Source organism: Lutjanus erythropterus, chromosome 6 (genome assembly GCF_056507025.1).
Source record: "Lutjanus erythropterus isolate fLutEry1 chromosome 6, fLutEry1.hap2, whole genome shotgun sequence".
In the NCBI taxonomy this organism is placed as follows: Eukaryota; Metazoa; Chordata; class Actinopteri; order Lutjaniformes; family Lutjanidae; genus Lutjanus; species Lutjanus erythropterus.
The window spans coordinates 35,249,184-35,265,560 of record NC_139322.1 but is presented as its reverse complement, the minus strand read 5'-3'; the positions used below and the strand labels follow the sequence as shown (position 1 = coordinate 35,265,560).

General features: G+C 39.9%; 1 protein-coding gene across 2 annotated transcripts; it reads left to right on the top strand.

The window, feature by feature from the left end:
* Positions 1 to 13,000: 13,000 nt before the first annotated feature.
* LOC146325657 (uncharacterized) lies at positions 13,001 to 15,622 on the top strand. 2 transcript variants are annotated; one of them, XM_084721788.1, is made up of 4 exons: positions 13,001 to 13,396; positions 13,741 to 13,778; positions 15,130 to 15,229; positions 15,327 to 15,622. In XM_084721788.1, the coding sequence occupies exons 2-4, from the start codon at positions 13,763 to 13,765 to the stop codon at positions 15,445 to 15,447; spliced, it is 237 nt and encodes a 78-aa protein (XP_084577914.1). In that variant the 5' UTR covers positions 13,001 to 13,396; positions 13,741 to 13,762; the 3' UTR covers positions 15,448 to 15,622. The 2 variants fall into 2 exon arrangements, with proteins under 2 accessions (XP_084577914.1, XP_084577913.1); XM_084721787.1 differs by having other exon boundaries at positions 13,001 to 13,778.
* The last annotated feature ends 755 nt before the right edge of the window (positions 15,623 to 16,377 follow it).

The window sequence follows — 16,377 nt, the reverse complement described above, 5'->3', positions numbered from 1 at the left end:
GCAACTAGCCACTGTATGTTAAAGTAACCCCCCACCCCGACTGACAAAAACCACAAGAAATGCAGATGACATGACCTCAGTGTGAATGTGGGGTCAAATGTCAAAAAAAAAAAATTATGTGTGACACGCCACCGACACCGTACCTTGATGTAGCACTCCAGATGATGCCACCAGTGTCACCGGTTGTTATTGAAACACCTGTGACATTAATTATTGCTGACACGTTCATAACAGTGATCACTGCTACACCAGCAACATAAAAGTTGAAATTTCTACAGGACGTTTCAAACAAAGACAACCCCGAGATGATTGGCTTGACACGACTAATAGGTTGCTTTGACAGCTTGTGTTTTTAATCAAATGAAAGCGTCCTACTTTGATCTAAAAATTGGTACCTGCTCTATAAATATGAAATTACCTGCAAGGGCATTCATCACCCTGCCAGTATGAGGTCTGTGATTCACCATTGTACCCATGAGCAGTTATGGGTTATGGCCTCTATAGGCTACATGACACGTCCGCATCAGTGACACTGATTGTCATGATATCAGTGATGTTGCTCAAAGTACGATTCTAACATGTGACGAGCTGCGGTTGCAACACGGGGCTATTCTCCCTCTCAGAGCAGCACTTCCAGGCTGAAACCAGGGTCGAGTCATCATGGGGATAAAATTAGTTATGTGGAAAAAAAAAAAAAAGAAAAAAAAAGCACACAGTTAATTGTTTCGTATGAGAAAGAGGCATGCTTTGCCAATGGGGGGAAGGCACGATCATACTGTAAACCCTGAGAAGTAATAATGAATCCATTTCACGGAGCAATTCAATCCCACAAGGTAATGTGTGTTATTTGAGACGGCTGCAGACAGCAGTTTAGCAGAACAGGCAATGAAAATACAGTCCAGTGAGGAACTGATTATACTGCATTATACTTAATGTAATCCATGTTATAATTTGTTAGGGATGCACTATTAACGTGTTCAAGTACCCATCTTAAATATCAGATGACAGAGTCTGTTCTCATACCCAGGTTGTGAAGTACTGATGTTTTGTCACACGCCTCGGTGTATCCTTTGGTGTCTTTATCAGACGCATTGGCTGTCATTAACTTCACCGTAAACCCATCCATGTCAGATGACGTAGTATAAAGAATGTAAAAGTCTGCATATGGAGTAGGAGGGGTGCATAGAAGGGTCAAAACAATCCTGAACTTTCACCCAGAGGGTGCTGGTTTCTGTCCTGTATGAAACCAAAAGCCAATGTTCACTTCTTTTGAACAGACACAATTTAACATACAGAACTTAGGTAACTATGTCACGTAACAACTGTACTTATTTTAATCCAATCCATGCTGTTTTTCTATCAAAGCAGTTGTGGTGCCTAACCGATCATCATTAGCCACACGTTAATCATGTTTCTCAGCAAGCTTTATTTTGAAAGTCTAACTGGATGTTACGTATTTAATATTGCTCATGTGACCACAGAGCCTTGCATGGCCAAAATTGGCAATAGAGGGTACTTAGAGCTAGCTTGACCAATGACTTCAAACTATGTATGTACCCTTCTAGCATCCTTTGTGGAGACGCCCGTCTTGCTATGTCCTGTAGACGTCAGATGGCGTGGTATAACAAGCATGAAAATCCATGTATGGAGGAGGTGGGGTGGATAGATGGGTCTAGGACTTTAACCAGGAGGCTGGGGTTCATGTCCCGTGTGAAACAAAAGTCAATGTTGTCTAAAGTTTGAAGTTACATAAGGTTATATGTGTCACGTGACTTCCTCAGCTTACGTCACGTGACGTGTTTTAAGCCAATGGGCTGAATGATACAGAAGCATAAGTGGAAGATGCGGGTAACTTTATACCTGAAAGTTGGGTTTCATGTGCCACTGAGCAGCTTTTATTGGAATGAACGGAGGCTCGCCTTTAACACTGTATTCAGTTCTCCCTTAAGCCTATAATACATAATGCATGATGTAATACATAATGTGTTTTGTTGAATTGTGTATTAAGATTCGAGAAATCCGCAATTTCTTCAAATCAGAGTAATGTAACAGTGTATTTCCTACTACTAGCCAGTAGTTGCTATAACTTACGGGAAAACATGGGATACATCAGAGAGTGAGGAAGGAAGGAAGCGATTGTTACTAAATGTTACAGGAATATAACTTAAATTTCCTCATCCATGAATTGCCTGAGTCATGTCAGATAGATTTTCATCATGAACAACAACTCCCATGATCCCACCTTACTTAACAATGTCATCAAACTGTCTTTTGTTATAATTATAATATAATATATAAGATAATTTGAGAGAGACTCCTAGTGACAGAACTTACATATTGCATATTTCATACATCCATGCTGAAATCTTACCAAACCAGAACTATTTCACCATGTTAACCATGTTTTTAAAAGGCGTCTCAACTGACATTTAAGGGTACAATGTCCATCAGCATGACAGGCAGAGGGTTGTGACAAATAACAAATAATATTTGGCAGCCTGGGATAAGACAGAACTACTTTTACTAAACAATACAAGAGGTTGAGTTACACATGAGTAATGTGTTAATATAAGATACTTAATTGTCTCAGCAGAGTACATCTACCCTGTATTGGTTATTGGTGCATCCCTACAATATTTATACATATAATGAGCAGATAGCTAGATGTGCAGTGTGTTTTTCAGAATGGTAGCTAGCTAACTCTCAGGAAGCTGTGTAAACAGTACTGTATTAAAGGCTCATTATGGAAATGATCAGCAAACACAAAAGTCAGGCACACGAGAGAAGATTTTTAGTCAATGCTCCTGTGATGTGACCGCACATCACTCCGCAGCATCCCCTGTCAGTAAAGTTTCGGTTTGACACATTTGGGTAGAACAGCACTCCTCTGGTTTTCCAAGCTGGGCCTTTAAGACAATATGAAAACAGCCCTTATGCTGAATCTAATGATGCTGTCCATGCAGGCTCTGCACAGACCTTAGCCTACATCTATCAACCATCTTAGGGTAGGAGCGCTGGGCCCTCATTCAAGAAAACTTTCTTTCACTTTAACCTTGAAGTAACTGTGCAAGCATTTGAAAAATAGAAACAATTGAAGCGGTATCTACAGACCTCATCCATTTGGTATTGCAAGAAATGTTTTTGCTTTTGATATGTACATGGTCATTTGAGAAAATCAGTGCACTTGCTGAGATGTCAGCATGATGATTTTTTTTATATCTAATGGTATAAATGGCGGTAATGTCTCTCATATAGTATATATTGTGATTTAGACATCTCCTATAGCGTGCATCTCTCGTTTGGGAATACTTTCACGGGCCCAGGACATATTTTATGACAAATCTACAAAAAGAAAACAACAAAGAAAAAAAAAGCCCTGAGGCCTGTAAGCGGTCACGTCAGGCTTCCGAGCATCATTACCTGTGTGATCATTGGTCTGGTCTCTTCTCCGGGTACTCTGTTCCTGAGGACTTGATGATGAACTGAAAAATACCTTAACAAAGGAACTGACAATACCTTAACCCTGATGAGCACATATTTGTACCACTCCAGGTGCCTCTAAGAACTCTTGATTTAATTCAGATGTGGTGCAGAACCAGCAAAACAAGTAGTGACACTGTAGTTTTTTCTACTAAAGACTACATACTCTGACTGAGCTCTGAAGCTAGGTGGGTTTTACTGCAGATTTGAGGTCAATTCACTTTCAAGTCGAACAACTGACGCTTAAATAATTACAATTTTTTCCCCAATTATTTAACTCAACCTGGGGAAACATTTTGATATGTAGAACTAAAAAAAAATAGCACTTGATTTTCCCTTGTTTTCAGTTTGTGATTGGACTCCGAAGCTGAATTCACCTCAATCTTGACTAGCAGGCATAAAAAAGAATGAAGAGCTAATAAAAAGGACACAGAGACGATGAGAAGTCATTTCCACTCTCTAGCAGCGAACAAAAGGTTTGCTGACTATGTAAATGTCATTGATGTGTCAATGATTTCATCATAGTTTTTATCATGCAATATCATGTATAAAGACATAATGTTGGGGGTGGGACGGGTCGGGGGCAAAGATGAATAATGTCCAGTGACTTATGTTATGTTAATAGTTGACTTTCTGTTAACTCCTGAAATGCAGATGTTGCCAAAATACCATCAACTATCATGTGAAAAAAGAAATAATCAGTTTTTGTTTTGTATAACAAAAGAATGATATACTGATATTTGTCAAGTACTTCTGATGAGATCTTTGTTTTATGTGTTAACTACAGAATCTTCCTTTCTGTTACGGTTTTACTTTCTATGTATTTTTTGGTGTGATGATGATCGTTGTTTCCGTCACATCAGACTTTAACATCTCAGATTCAATCTTGACTCACTAATGGATGACTGCTCGTTGAAATCTCAACGCCCAAAAATGTATAAAAGTCTATTTATAAAGTTGCTTGATCGTGGACAAGTGGACAAGAGTCTGGAAGAGGCTTGTTGCTTTTCATGAATTATGATGACATGCTGATTTTGATTTGAAAATTATGTCTAATTAATTCCTATTTGTGAATAGTATTCCAACTCACCATGATGACAATTTCTGTTATTGAAACACATTTTGAGAAGGTCGAATAAAGATATTTTACATTCAAAAACATCACACTGACTGAATCAATGGACCAGTTCATCATGTGGATTTAAAGAGACAGTTCACCCTCAAATCAAAAATACATATTTTTTTTCTGGCCTGTAGTGCTGTTTGTACATCTAGATTGTTTTGGTGTGAGTTGCCAAGTTTTGGAGCTTGTCTCATACATAATAGAACCATTTAGTGCCAATGTCATTATTATGTAATAGTCTTAGACTAATGACTGATCACATGACCAAGCAAAATGATATCTTGCTGTGTTGTTAGCTGGATTTGCGAGATCACGTGAGAATCCATCTTGCCAGGCTTCAAGTTGATCCTTTTGAAGGCTTTTCTCGATGAAAAAGATGTTTTTGCACTTCTTCTGACCGACATTGACAAGAGTTTGGTCTGGTTGGTTTAAGTTAGCCCATGCTAGATGTGATAGACAGTTGGTTCATCCAATCACCGGCCAAGCGGTTTCTAAGTCGACTCCTCAGGGTAGCTGCCACTGTCAGGTTAGCTGCAAATTCTAATTAAAACCAAAAGAAAAAAAAAAACAAAATGATGATAACTGTGGTTAAACACAATGAGATTTACAAAATGTCTTATTACAATAGTCACACACCTACTTTCTCTTTTTCCGTTTTACCTGTTTTAAAGAAAAATACAACCAGTCCCCCTCTGAATTCAAGTTTCTCTCTTTTACTGACAAGCTTTAATGGCCTGTGAGACACATTTTGTTTAAACTTGATATACAGAAACAAGGTTAAACTCACCAAAACCATCTTGGTAAGGCTGGGATTCACTCAAAAAATTTCAATACCAGTGCTAGTAACTTTACCTTGGCTTCGATACCAGTTCCTGAAAACTACATTTTTTATACTTAACCCTTGACAAAAAGAAAATCACATTACACAATTTCTTGCTTTGAAAGGAAAAAGCTGTTCAGAGACCTGGTGTAAAAATAACAATGATCACCGTCTCTGGTCGTAACGTAGTGTTTTTGCTGCACGGCTGTGTCACGTTAGACAGTCACCGGCATTATTAGATCTTGGTGCAAGCATGCTGCATGCTAATTTGCTCATTTGTTGATGAGATTTACTCCTTAGGTACCAAAATTTGGTATTGATGATACTGATCCATCTTTGATACTTGATGATCTTTAAGCAGTTTGGTCTAAGCCATTAAAGTGTCACAGTTTGATAGCCAACCCTACATTCACTGTTTCACTGTTCTAACAATCACCTGGCATTCAACTCTGGTTTGGTTGAAATAAATCTTTAATGCATTAGCTGTAAAAAATACTTTGGCTCTGCAGGTTGGTTTCCTCTCACTTGTCCTCCCGCCCAGTGGGTGTGTACTGTGACACTGAGTGTATCGCGGAGCAGTGTCTGTCACTCACAAACACCATAAAATTAGCTAAATAAAATGACTAAAGTCACTGCAAAAAAAAAGCAATTAGCAATGGGCCGATAGCCAGTATATTCGTCCAATCACCTTATCTGTCCATTGAGTGAGCACGCAAGGGTTGTCCAGTCTGATCCCATTGGTTAATGTTAGTAACGCTCAAGGTGCTGGACAGTGAGTGACTGTACATATCCAGAAGAGCTCGTGATTTCTTCAGCCATTGTGGAGAGAAATGAGCCAAAACTTGCTAGCTAGTGTTAGCTAACGAGATAAGGGAATTGTTGGTGTTTACAAACAGAAAAGGGGTCTATGGAACTGGATGTCACTCGGCTTGTGGTGCTCAATGTACTCTGCACTGAGCTAGAGATTGCCACAGACCTCGCTGTGAGCATTTTCATGTAGGAACCACTTTCTTTATACCAAACCAGACCCACCAACTATATCACTGTGCATAAGCAAATACTCATGGACAAAAGACTTGTGACTGGATGTAAAGATTAAACACCTATTTATGCACTATTCTTACAAATATGGATATGCATGTTTCAAACACGTTGGCATGGATGTTGATGGATTTTAGGCATCCACTAGATGGTGCTGCTCAGAGAAAAAGAAGGAGGTTGTACTAACGTACCTCTTGAGAAAGAGGCAAAAGTGGAGGCAGCATTATAGACGGCAGTAGTCTATGCAGCCATTAAATACATTGCAACATATGAACGGACATTTCTTTTCACTGACTAATTGATGACTAACATAATTTCCAGTGCGTTCAAAAAAATAATTTAAATTAGATTCAATTGAAATTTTTAAAACTTCTTCATCATGTCATCTGGATCCACAAGCTTTCAGAAAACGTGCAGAAATATGGGCAAAATTAACTTGGACTATGGACAAAAGGGTTTGTCTGTATCCATATATCTACCTAAAGTTTAGCATAAATGAGCCATAACCTTCTCTCCGTGAGTAGATGCACACTTCCCTCTGCCCAGTCATATAGTTTGGTATACTTTAGTAGATGGAAAATACTTCCTACATGAAACCAGGTTATGACTTTTTTTTGTGGTTTGAGTATCATTGAGTTCTATTATATTGAAGAGAGGGCAGACATCTATATAGAAGATATCTCCAAAATTTGCCACAATGCACCAAAACAATCTAGATAGAAAAACAGCACTACATGTTAGCGGAAAAATCAGCTTTTTTTTTTTTTTTTTTTTTTTTATGGTGAACTACCCCTTTAAATCAAAGCAATAAACACTGCTCTGGTACATACAGCTTTATACACGACATATTGTTTTCTACTATGGTGGGTCATGATGCTTGTATCTTCGTTATGCACAAAGTTGTGGTTGAAACACGACTATTTATGTAATTAACAGCCAAGCCAGAGCATCCAGCTCTGCTGCTCGTGTTGAGGGTGAGTCACACAACCAAAAATATCACACAGGGCCACAGCACACAGATGCGCACTAAGAGGGTGGTGCAGCCTGAGACCGCCTGTGACTTGAGAATCCACAGCTTGTCACAGTAAGTACCTGTAATTCATCAGTGGGTTCATCCTCTGTGTGGTCTGCTTTTAGCAACTACCACACCGGTCACGCAGTAGTGTTATTTATTGAATTCTCTGTTGTGTCCGTTTGGAACTGTGAAGCAGGATGAGAAGATACCACAAGGCTGGCTCCACTGCAGCATAAAGTTCTACTTTTAGAAACCTCAAAGGTTTCACTGCCATTTGGGTTTGGAACTGAAATTTAAGTTAATTCTTCACCTCAGATTCAAAATGGTTACAAATAATACAGTATAACTTTTCAATATACATTGCATTTAGGCCCACCATGGAACACTGTATGACTGATTTAACTGCTGCTGCTGTTTTTTTCATCATGATCTTTAAAATGATCATCGGTAATCTGATAATCATTTTAATATAGCCTGATTTTGTTACGTTTTGATGAGTTTCACATGCACACGCTGCCTGCATGGTATATAACCAACTGCAATAATCCAAAGAGCAGAATAATTTGTTTACAGGAACAAACAGTATGCAGCAACCTCCAGGGATGAAAAATGAAGCAGAACGCAGAAGTGCTAAAAACTGCAGTTCTTCAAATGGCAACTTGAAGCCAGCTCCAAAAGTGAATCAATCTCCACAGACCTCCATATTAAGGAGCCTGGTGCAAAACCGGTTTTGTCCTTGATAGCTTATTTTCCTTTATAGCTGTAGTAATGTAGTATATTAAGGTATAATGTGTAACATTTCTGCATTACAACATCTAAAAACACCAGACATATGATACAACACTGTTAAAACTCAGAGAAATCTCGAATTTATTAAAGGTAAGGGTGTGTTTCTTGCTAGCAGTTGCTAGCAAGGTGCTACTTGCTATAAATAATCACAGTGAGGGTGAGGAAGGAAGTTGGCAAACGTGACTAAACATAATGTGAGTAAAACTTTAATATTACCTCAGCTAATAATTTCAGCCTGTGTCTCATCAGTGAAGATACTACTCCCGTGATCCTACGCCACTTCACAGTGTCTTTTATTATTGCTTTTGTGTGTGACCCCTAGTGGTAGAACTTACATATTGTAGCTTAAAGTTATGCATTTTAAGGGTGTGTACACTTTGAGTGACAGGTGGGCTCCACCTCTTTGCCCATTTTTGGATTAGCCAGGAGTTAGCTGAATCAGGCGCTGCCAAGATGGCGTCACTTGGAGCCAACTGAGCTTCACGATGTGGGTGATGTCAGATGTCCATAATTTGTACAGTCTATTTACAGCCATCCTAGTGTGAGGCTGTATTAAATGCTAACTTTAGCATGCTAACATGCTGATTTGTAGCAAGCATATGGATTACCATGTTCAGTAAGTGAGTTTGGTATGTTAGCAAGCTAACATAATTAGCTCTGAATGCACAGTATAGTGAGGCTGATAGGAAAGTCATTAGGTTTGTAGGTATTTGGTCATTAACCCATTCACTGAACAAATCAAAAGTTTGACCTGATGATCACCAACATTATTAATTCAAAACCAAAAATATCAACCTCGTGGTGACATTACAGGAAAAGTCTGGGGATCACTAATCAGTCAGTCACTGGTCAGTGGTATTCCTTTCCGACAGAAACTCCAGAACAATACCACTGTAATTTTTTTCAGTGTTGTTTTTTCACCATCACTGTCTATTCAATAAATGCCTGATAATTATCTCAGAGGAACAGCTACAAAGACAGTTTAACAGCTAAAACAGTGACAGAAGAAGGTGTTGATCTACAGTAACAGGTTTCTGTAGGTTAAAAGAGGTGTGAAAATGGGGCTAATAGAAAAGCTTTTGACTTATGGATCCACACCTTGTCACATCTGTGTGATCACCAGAGGTTTGGATGTCTGTGTGGTCCTTTTCTGCTGAGTCCTATACTTGAAATACCACGCTGTTACACTCCAGAGGTAAAAAAAAAATTTCTTACATTTGTTTACAGCCAACCTCCCACAGTCAGCCTCGCTCACGTAGAATCTGTTGACTTCGACCTACCACACTGTGTGACCGTCAGCCAGTCATCAAGATATTTAACTTATAATTACACCGCAAACACGCTGCACGATTTTCTGTGCACATCCTGCAGGATGCGGATCAAAGATGCTGGGGTTCCAGAGCAAGCGTGCAAATTACAGGATGTCTGTTTGGTGAAATGCAGCATGTGTATCTGCCACAAGTGGCCATGGGATTTGAGAACAAAAAATATTTATTTCCCCTCATCATTGTATTTCCCAAGTTACTGAGAGATCGCTACAAGAAGCAGGGCCAGACCTGTCTCAGTCACATGTTGTTGAAAACAAATACAGTGTATTGTTCACAGCTCTGAGGTGAACTGGGGAATTGTCCAGGGTGTACCCTGTCAGCTGGGATAGGCTCCAGCCAGTGAGAAAACATTATTTTTCATTTTTACAAGAAGAATCACAACTAACTGGTTGCTTTGGCAAACACTAACTTTCCCACATTTGATAAAGAGCAGTGCACAGCTGCTTCATCACTGGAGAGCACCAGGACTGTCTCTGGATAAGACATGCCCAAACGCAACTAGGGTCCCTGGTGTTGATTTACTAGTGCGTTCAAAGACATGTCTTTGTATAAAATACAAGCATTTTGTTTGTTAAACTTCTCCCTTTCTATTTGTGCATGGCAATTAAGAATGGCAGAACAAGTCGGGTCATTGTTTTGCAAGTTGACAACTCTCAAGTCTCCTGCATGAAAGTCAAACAAATTTACATGCTTATCCAGCATGCCGACCTCCACCTCCTCTACTATAGTGTAGCACTGAATGTTGGCATTGGACACAACATTAAGCAACCATTCTACCTGAAAACAACAGCATTAAAATCATTTGGATGCTACACTGACTTGGTGTACACTGGTTCCTCATTTCCACTGTGTTGTCGCACTGTGTAACTACAGTGGCCATGTGGCGACAAGTGGACAACGATTGATGGCACCAGTCACCTTTTTGTCTGTGAAACTGGATTGCATTTGATGGAGAAAATGTTTTGTGGTTTTCCCTCTGATTTCTTTCAGCTGCTCTGCCTCAAACAGAGATTCCTGATGGACAGTTAAGTAAACCGATGCTAAATGTAGCAGCTGTTAGTGAGCTAGCCAAACTACCTGGACTTGGAGAGGACGCTGATGGAGGAGGATAAGAGAAGAAAGAAAGTAACCGAGACAGAAGCCATCAGACTGGCTTTCAGTTGTTGGCAAGCACTTCCAAGCTGTTGCGCTAGTAAGTGATAATAGTTGAGTTGATATTTCTTGTTTTACTAGTTTTGGATCAGAAGTAATGAGATCATAAATGCATGTGAACAGTTGTCCATATTTGCGACACAAACTCTGAAACTAGAGGCACAAAATCACATAAAACACCAAAACTTCTAGGCAACTTTTCATCTCTTCATATTATCTCATATTTGTCCCGGGTAGAAAATCGGATGCACACAAGAAGAGCATGCAGGGCTTGTTCAAAACAGAGGAACTTCTCGCTGTGTGAGCCACCACTAACCACGGAGCCACCGAACACCCTGAAAGTGTTCCTGTGTGACTAAAAGGCCTGACGTGGAGGCAGCGGCGGTTTCTAGCTGGAGTCCCTCGGCCACCGCGAGCTCCTTCCAGTCCCTTGATGTCCTGTTTGTTTTCTCTTTTGTCAGAGCGTGGTGTGTTGACTGGTTACTGGCCAGAGGCTGTCAGGAAGGAAGGGACTGACCACAAACTGTCCTGCGGTCACTCAGATCCAGTCCAATCCGCCTGTGTGTGAGAGAGAGACACTCAGAGAGATACAACTATAGCTCTATACATTTGACATAACACACATATATGCACTCACCATTAGGAACTTCCTGACCTTGGCCTCAAATATTTGAACTATTTTTCCAGATGTTAAACTACACGTACAAAATATATACAACTACAAAATATCTGACATACTTTCTCACCATTATTATGGTCTTTACTTCATGCTATATGTACTGCAACATATGTAAACAGTTAAAAGTACAAAATGTCCTGCACAAACCACGACACTCTCGTCATTTCCTCAGATTGATTTTGAAGTTTGTAATATTTTTCATGCATTTTTGATGTTTTCGAATGCAGTTTTGTGATCATTTGGCTTGAACCAATTTCCTTCACACAAGGGACAGTGTCAGCACAAAGAGTTGTTTTTTTGACAATGTCAGCAGTCATAAAAATAGATTTAGCTTTAATAGTCAGCATCTGTGTGTGTCAGGAGTTGCTGGTGGGGGCGAGAGACAGAGGGGAAAATGAAGGTGCATGTTAAAGGGATAGTTCGGTTATTTGAAGTGGTGTTGCCTTGGGTACTATTTGAGGTCAGTGTATTAACTGCAGTAGAGGAATTTGTCCAGCACACGGTTCAGAGAAGCAGCAGGAGCACCAGCATGGAAGCTATGCAATGGACTGCTATGGACAAGGCCAGCGGCCAAATGTATTTTCAACCGCTTAAAAAAGCACACCTAAAGATATCAATAACACTTTTTTTGAAGGTATGTGCATAAGGCTGTCATAACCATGTCATGACACCTGTCATGAACATAAAAGAGTCTTTATCAATGCTTATGACTGCTGTCATTAAGTGTGATTCATTCATTCTGTCATTTTTAATTCTAAGTTGACATTGTTTGACATCTGGACTTTTTTTTTGTTTGTTGTTGTTGTTGTGAGTTGCAGAATTTTGGAGATATCAGACATTTAGAGATGTCTGCCTTCTCTCCAAAACAAAAGGACTAAATGGCCCTTGGCTTGTGGTGCTCAAAACACCAAAATAAATAAATAAATAAATAAAAATCAAAAAATGCATCTCTTTCCAAAATTCAGAATCTACCAGAACTCCCTTAGAATCCATAATTTCATACAAGAAAGAAAGTAGTTCCTACATGAAACTGCTTACAATAAAGTCTGTGGATTATCTTGAGTAACTAGGTCATGATTACTGGAAGGAGACACTATGTTTTAACATTACATTACATTGTTACGTGGTTGGTTTTGACACTGGCTGTCATAAGACTGTGTCATGAATATTTTCCTCAAGCTCAAGTAAAGTGGTACACTTTGGATTTGTCATAAAGACGTTATTGAGTTTTATTACACACTCAAATGCTTTTGTGGCGGTGTCATGAATAATTTCCTGGAATTAAAGTAAAGTGGTCATAAAGATGTCATTAAGGCCAGTTTAATGACAGAGTGCATTACCAAGGTGATTTAGCTTACAGATGGACAGCCAATGGACAGACAGCTTATTGCTAAAGTGGGCTAGCCACTGTCTGCAGTTATCTGTAGATGGCATTAGCTAGTTTGCTCAGTTAGCCACCTAATTAGTTGACTTAGCCCCGGGGTGCCAGGAGCCAAACCTAGCAAGAGCACCACCTTCACTGTATTTCCTGTCTTCAAGTCCATGTCTAGGCATGTCAAGTCTGGGGGGAATGTCCAGTCAAGCTAGGCTCAGGTAGATGTCAGGTCAAAGTGTGAATTAGTACTGAGTAAGAAAGCAAGATCATTCACTTTACTACTACTTACTTTAATTATCAGTTCCAGAAAAAAAACAATGTGTTTAATTCAGAATCTAGTGATCAGTTTCGGGATGCAGTCTTTGCACTCCTAGTTGCTAATACACTGACTATGGATAAGTACCTCCCCACTTAAAATAATGTAAATTATCCCTTTAAAGAAGCAGCTACTATTCTGGCTGTAACCAGGCAGACAAAAGATACAGAAACCTCAGTTGGGAAATCTGAGCCAGTTAGAGGACACCACTGGACCAATTGACCATCCTGTTGGAGCGCCGGCCATCCTTTCACCCACGCAAAGAGCGAGGGCCAAAGGTAATATTTAGGGACGCATGGGTACACAGCTAAACTCCAAACACACCTCACTCTGAAACAAAAGTTGGACACAGGGAAGAAACCAGAGAGCTAAACATGTGGGGAGAGATTTTTTCTCTTTCTGAGACTATAAATATTAGCCAGTGTCTCCTGGGGCATCACACGGACTTTCAGCTCACATGAGATTTAAACTAGCGACAGAGTCAGAATTAGAGGAAAACAGGTTGAAAGAGTTCATTCTCTCTTAATTTTTTTTTTACCATGTTACAGTCCTTCAGTAACCTCCATGGATGCTCTCTATCACTGCTGTTTGCTTTCTGCTTGTCCCTCATTCTTCTGTTCAGCAACGGATACTCAGAGGCCTCCATGTACCACATAAGAGGTAAGAACTCCTGTTTCATTATGGAATTATTGTTCAAAATCATGTCTGTACACTGTTAGAAAAAAGGGTTCCAAATCGGTTCTTCCTGAAGGGCTGAGGTTCTACCCAGAACCATTAGTTTTTGAAGAACCCTTTTTGTGAGAAAGGGTTCTTTGTAAGACTACAGGTTCCATTAAGAACCCTTTTCATCGAAACGTTTTTTTTTAGAAAACAATTGTGCTTTAAGGATTGTTGAAATCCTTGAAGAACTCTTTCATCAAGGGTTTGTCAAGGGTTATTTGTACCATAATATAAATAGGTTCTCTGTAGAACCCCTTGGTATGTTCTAGATAAAACTCTTGGAATATTAAAAAAAATCTTGGTAGAGCCCCCTCAGTGTGCTCTAGGCAAAAGCCATGGAATATAAAAAGATTCACCGTAGAACCCCTTGCATGTGTTTTCGATAAAACCCATGAAATAAAAAAAAAAGTTCTTGGTAGAACTCCCCTGCATGTGTTCTAGATAAAACCCTTGAAATATAAAAAGGTTCTCGGTAGAACTCCCTTGGTGAATTCTAGATAAAACACTTTGAATATACTAATGTTCTCAGTAGAATCCCCTGGGTGGGTTCTCGTTGGCACCCTTAGAAGGTGGAACCTCCAGAGAGGGTTCTAAGTGGAAACATTACACCATAAAAGAATTCTAGGTGATATCTTGCATGGGCAGTTCTAGGTGTAACTCTTTATGTTGGGTTTTAGGTAGAAGTTTCTGAAAGGGATCCAAGTGGATCTTTTATAAAAAGGTTTTAACAGGAACCAACATGGTTCTCTGATGGAGAAAAGCCGAAGAACCCTTTTTGGTTCTAGTTAGCACCGTTATTCCTAAGTGTGCATGACCCCAGCCCAGTCTAGGATTGCTACTTTCTGCCAGAGGAGCAGAAATGAACACTTGTGACTCCTGGTACCTCGAGCCATCAGACCAACCCCAACAACTGGCTGACCACAGACTTTGTCCTCTATCCCCTGACCTTGCATTCAGCCCCGTGGGGTTCTTCACAGCAGATCAGTGTGTTCCTATTGATCCCCTTCTCAAGGTGACTGACATACCCCATGAGGATAGCTCCCGCAGCCTGCAGGAACGGGAGGATAATTCACTGTGGACGCTAGATTTAGCCTGACCTCTTGCAGCAGGGCTTTATGTATTCTACTCTAAGGTTACGCATTTATAGAATCTGCAAAGTTTTGATGTAATCTCCTGTCAAAGACGTATCTTTTCACCTGGCAGGGTCACGCCTGGAGCTGGAGAGGAAAATGAAGGTTAAAAATGTGGACACAAAGGGACTGATATTTCATTTAGGTTCTCTATTCCACAGGTATCTGTTCATATAAAGACAAGTACTACAAACCGGGAGAGTCTTTCCGGAGAGGCTGTGACAAGTGCTTCTGTCATGACTTTGGTGTCTACTGCTTTGCGTGAGTAGATTATCCACTTCAGGTCTTATTAATTATTTCAAAGCCTTGAGTCTCATAATCCCTGTTCCCTTTCCATGTCTCTTGTCCATCCTTCTAGGCCAACAAAGCCCACCTCCTGGCCCAGGAAGTGTCGGCGGATCCGGACAGAGTGTGGTTACACAGTTGTTTATAAAGAAAACCCACAGGTGGAGTGCCGACCCTACAGCTGGATTGGATGAAATCCTTGGACAATTTTAAATGTGGATAATGTGTGATGGGCAGGGAACATACTTTGTGTACAGTATATAGCTGTCAAACTGTTTTGGACAGCTCAACCTTGATGATATTACTGTAATAATGAGGTTTTAATAGGGACAAATCAAGTCATAATTTGATGCGTAAGATCTTACTGGAAACAAGGACAAGTCAGCATTGTTTGTAGATTTCAACCTTGTCTGTTGACAGTGTTTTATGCAGTTATGTGTCTAGATGGTGTTTTGGGTAATAATTCAAACTGGTGCAGTACACAGTAGCGTAACACAGTGGTCAAAGTGCCACATATACCTATGAAGTTCAACATCACTTTAGTCAAATGATGATAACTTTATCTGATCTGACATTCATGCGCTAAATGTGTCAAACTCAAAGCCTGTGGGCCTGGCACCTAATTTTATGTGGTCTGTGAGAACAGCGTCCTTAAACTGCTATGTCCCAGAATGCATCCTGATGTTGTTATTCGTACAGTGAAGGCGTCTACCGCTAGATATATATGCTCGATAATGTATGAGTGTCATACCGGTCAAAATGTTGTAGCTAGTAATGTTAATAGTATACATATATACATGTTGCATTGAAACCTTGCTTGTAGGATAGAAAACTGAAATAGTCTTTATTGTTATTTTGACTTTATTACTTATTCAGTGGAAACTAGGCTTGGGCATGATCTATTATTCATACCTTCATACCGTCCTGACATTATACTGGTGTGTACAGTATTACAGTGGTATTTGTGTAAAACTTGGCTCAATTGACTGTACTCCATTATCATAGCGACACTATTCCCACACCTTGAAACAACACAAACACACACAGGAGCTCTGCTTCAGTCTTGAGAATCTGCGGTTTTCATTAATTGGCAAACCCAAACCTGCAATGTGCGTTTACGGCAC

What these genes read in the sequence shown, in the direction of transcription:
- LOC146325657 (XM_084721787.1), top strand. Translation starts at nt 13,658, where the DNA reads ATGTTACAGTCCTTCAGTAACCTCCATGGATGCTCTCTATCACTGCTG. An exon ending in CTCCATGTACCACATAAGAG is followed by an intron (nt 13,779 to 15,129) that starts GTAAGAACTCCT and finishes TCTATTCCACAG; the next exon opens with GTATCTGTTCATATAAAGAC. An exon ending in TTTGGTGTCTACTGCTTTGC is followed by an intron (nt 15,230 to 15,326) that starts GTGAGTAGATTA and finishes CCATCCTTCTAG; the next exon opens with GCCAACAAAGCCCACCTCCT.